This window comes from Phytophthora parasitica (genome assembly GCF_000247585.1).
Source record: "Phytophthora parasitica INRA-310 unplaced genomic scaffold supercont2.65, whole genome shotgun sequence".
In the NCBI taxonomy this organism is placed as follows: Eukaryota; Oomycota; class Peronosporomycetes; order Peronosporales; family Peronosporaceae; genus Phytophthora; species Phytophthora nicotianae.
Genome location: NW_008649051.1, coordinates 42,015 through 43,676, shown reverse-complemented (window position 1 = coordinate 43,676; position 1,662 = coordinate 42,015). Strand labels below are relative to the sequence as shown.

The 1,662-nt window shown below is 51.8% G+C and overlaps 1 protein-coding gene across 1 annotated transcript; it reads left to right on the top strand.

The window, feature by feature from the left end:
- Nucleotides 1–192: 192 nt before the first annotated feature.
- Nucleotides 193–1,643, top strand: PPTG_17221 (hypothetical protein; the record flags this gene model as incomplete). Its single annotated transcript, XM_008914932.1, has 3 exons — nt 193–678; nt 748–829; nt 910–1,643. 3 exons carry the CDS (start codon nt 193–195, stop codon nt 1,641–1,643), a joined length of 1,302 nt encoding a protein of 433 aa, XP_008913180.1.
- Nucleotides 1,644–1,662: the final 19 nt, after the last annotated feature.

Genomic DNA, 1,662 nt, shown 5'->3' with positions numbered 1-1,662 from the left:
GCTGTGTATGTGAACTTCGTGGTGCAATGCTACCGACAAGACGCCGCTCGTAACGTCGGACCGGCTCACGTCGAGTGTTTCGTTCGCGGTGAGTTTTGCGCCGTCATCAAGTTTGTTGCTGACAAATCGGGGCGATGCGACGACATCGTGATCGAAGTGGCTGCAGCAACAAAGGAGGTTGCGTGGGCGGAGATGCGGGACATTGTCATGTCGATGGAGAATGTTTTGCGCAAGTACCCAGGTCTCAAGTCAACGAAGCAGGGAATGCTCGAGCGGTACATCGTAAAACCCGATGACGATGCCAAACATGATCACGTTGTGGTGAGCGGTCTAGTTGCTAATCCATCTGAGCTGAAACGAAAGCGACCCAAGATGCCATGGTTGCCTCTAGATTTCGACTGGTATATCCAGCGCGCGTGGGAAAATCCGGGGAAGCTCGAAGAACTTCAAGCACAGAAGATCACGCTTCAGTTACCCCATCGAGTGGATGTGTTGAGGCAGCTCGTAGTCAGCAGTGAAACTCGCCAATTGCCAGCGCTGTGGACACTGTCGTATTCGAAGGAAGCATCAGAGATTGTGCTTCGCATACACAGCGACATATCAGGGCTGTGCTACCATGTGCCCCTGCGGATTACTGTCCCAAAGGAATTTGTCATGCAGCACGGCGACTCCATTCAGGTGAACTTTTGCTCATCTGATTGTTGGCTGAGAACGCTGGTGCGAGACTTATCGTTTTTTGCTGAATAGGCTGGTGTTTTAGTGCTCTCGGTTCTCTCCTCGCTGATTCCAACCGACATCGCTAAAACTGCCGTGGAGATGGCGCTATCTGGTACTGTAACAAATGCTTGATCGTTCGATTCGAGTTTGTGGATTACTGACACTGAACTGTATCAAACATTTGCGCCGTAGTATCAAGCACTGCACTAGATCACGCACAGACAGTCAACTCGATTCTCGCAAAGGCAGGTTTGAGTCCAGGCAAAGCAAGGTCGGCGACGGAGTTTGACATGCCTATATCATCGCGGGCGGCCCTTCTTCGTGATATCCTGAAGCTCCATGACTCAAATTTCGACCACTTGAAGGTTAGCGAGTTGTCCAACTTGCGCTCTGCTGCTCACAACGAGACTGGTCGTTTTGTATGGGTACACGAGCGAGAGCTCGAGGAGATGAAAGATCACCTCACGCCGCGTGACCTGCCTCCGCCACCACCCGCCTCCAACTCAATCTCTACAACAACCTCAACTCCAATTCCTCTCCCAACCCATTCTCCAAAGGCGACGCGAGTCTCCACGCCAGTTGTCTCGCCAACCTCCACGACAATTGTCCCATCAACCTCCAGGCCAATTGCCACGTCAATCTCCATCCGTGTGACCAAGTTGGTGTGGCCGGGTCGTGCGAAGGGTCGAAAGAAGATCTACTGCGAGTGGGAGATCGTCCATCAGCTTAAACGGGCGGGCAACGGCAAAACTGAGGAAGCAGCAGATCTGGGAGCAGATATCGAATGGACGTCTCAATCCGAGAAATTGGTCAACGTGTCATCGATCATAATGCTGCAAGAAAGCACGGTGAAGATCTTTGTGAAGCAGCGGCGTCATCTCTTAAGGTGCGTGATACCTGGTGCGTTAAGGGTGTTGGATCAGTGATAGCTAACTTTTATACATG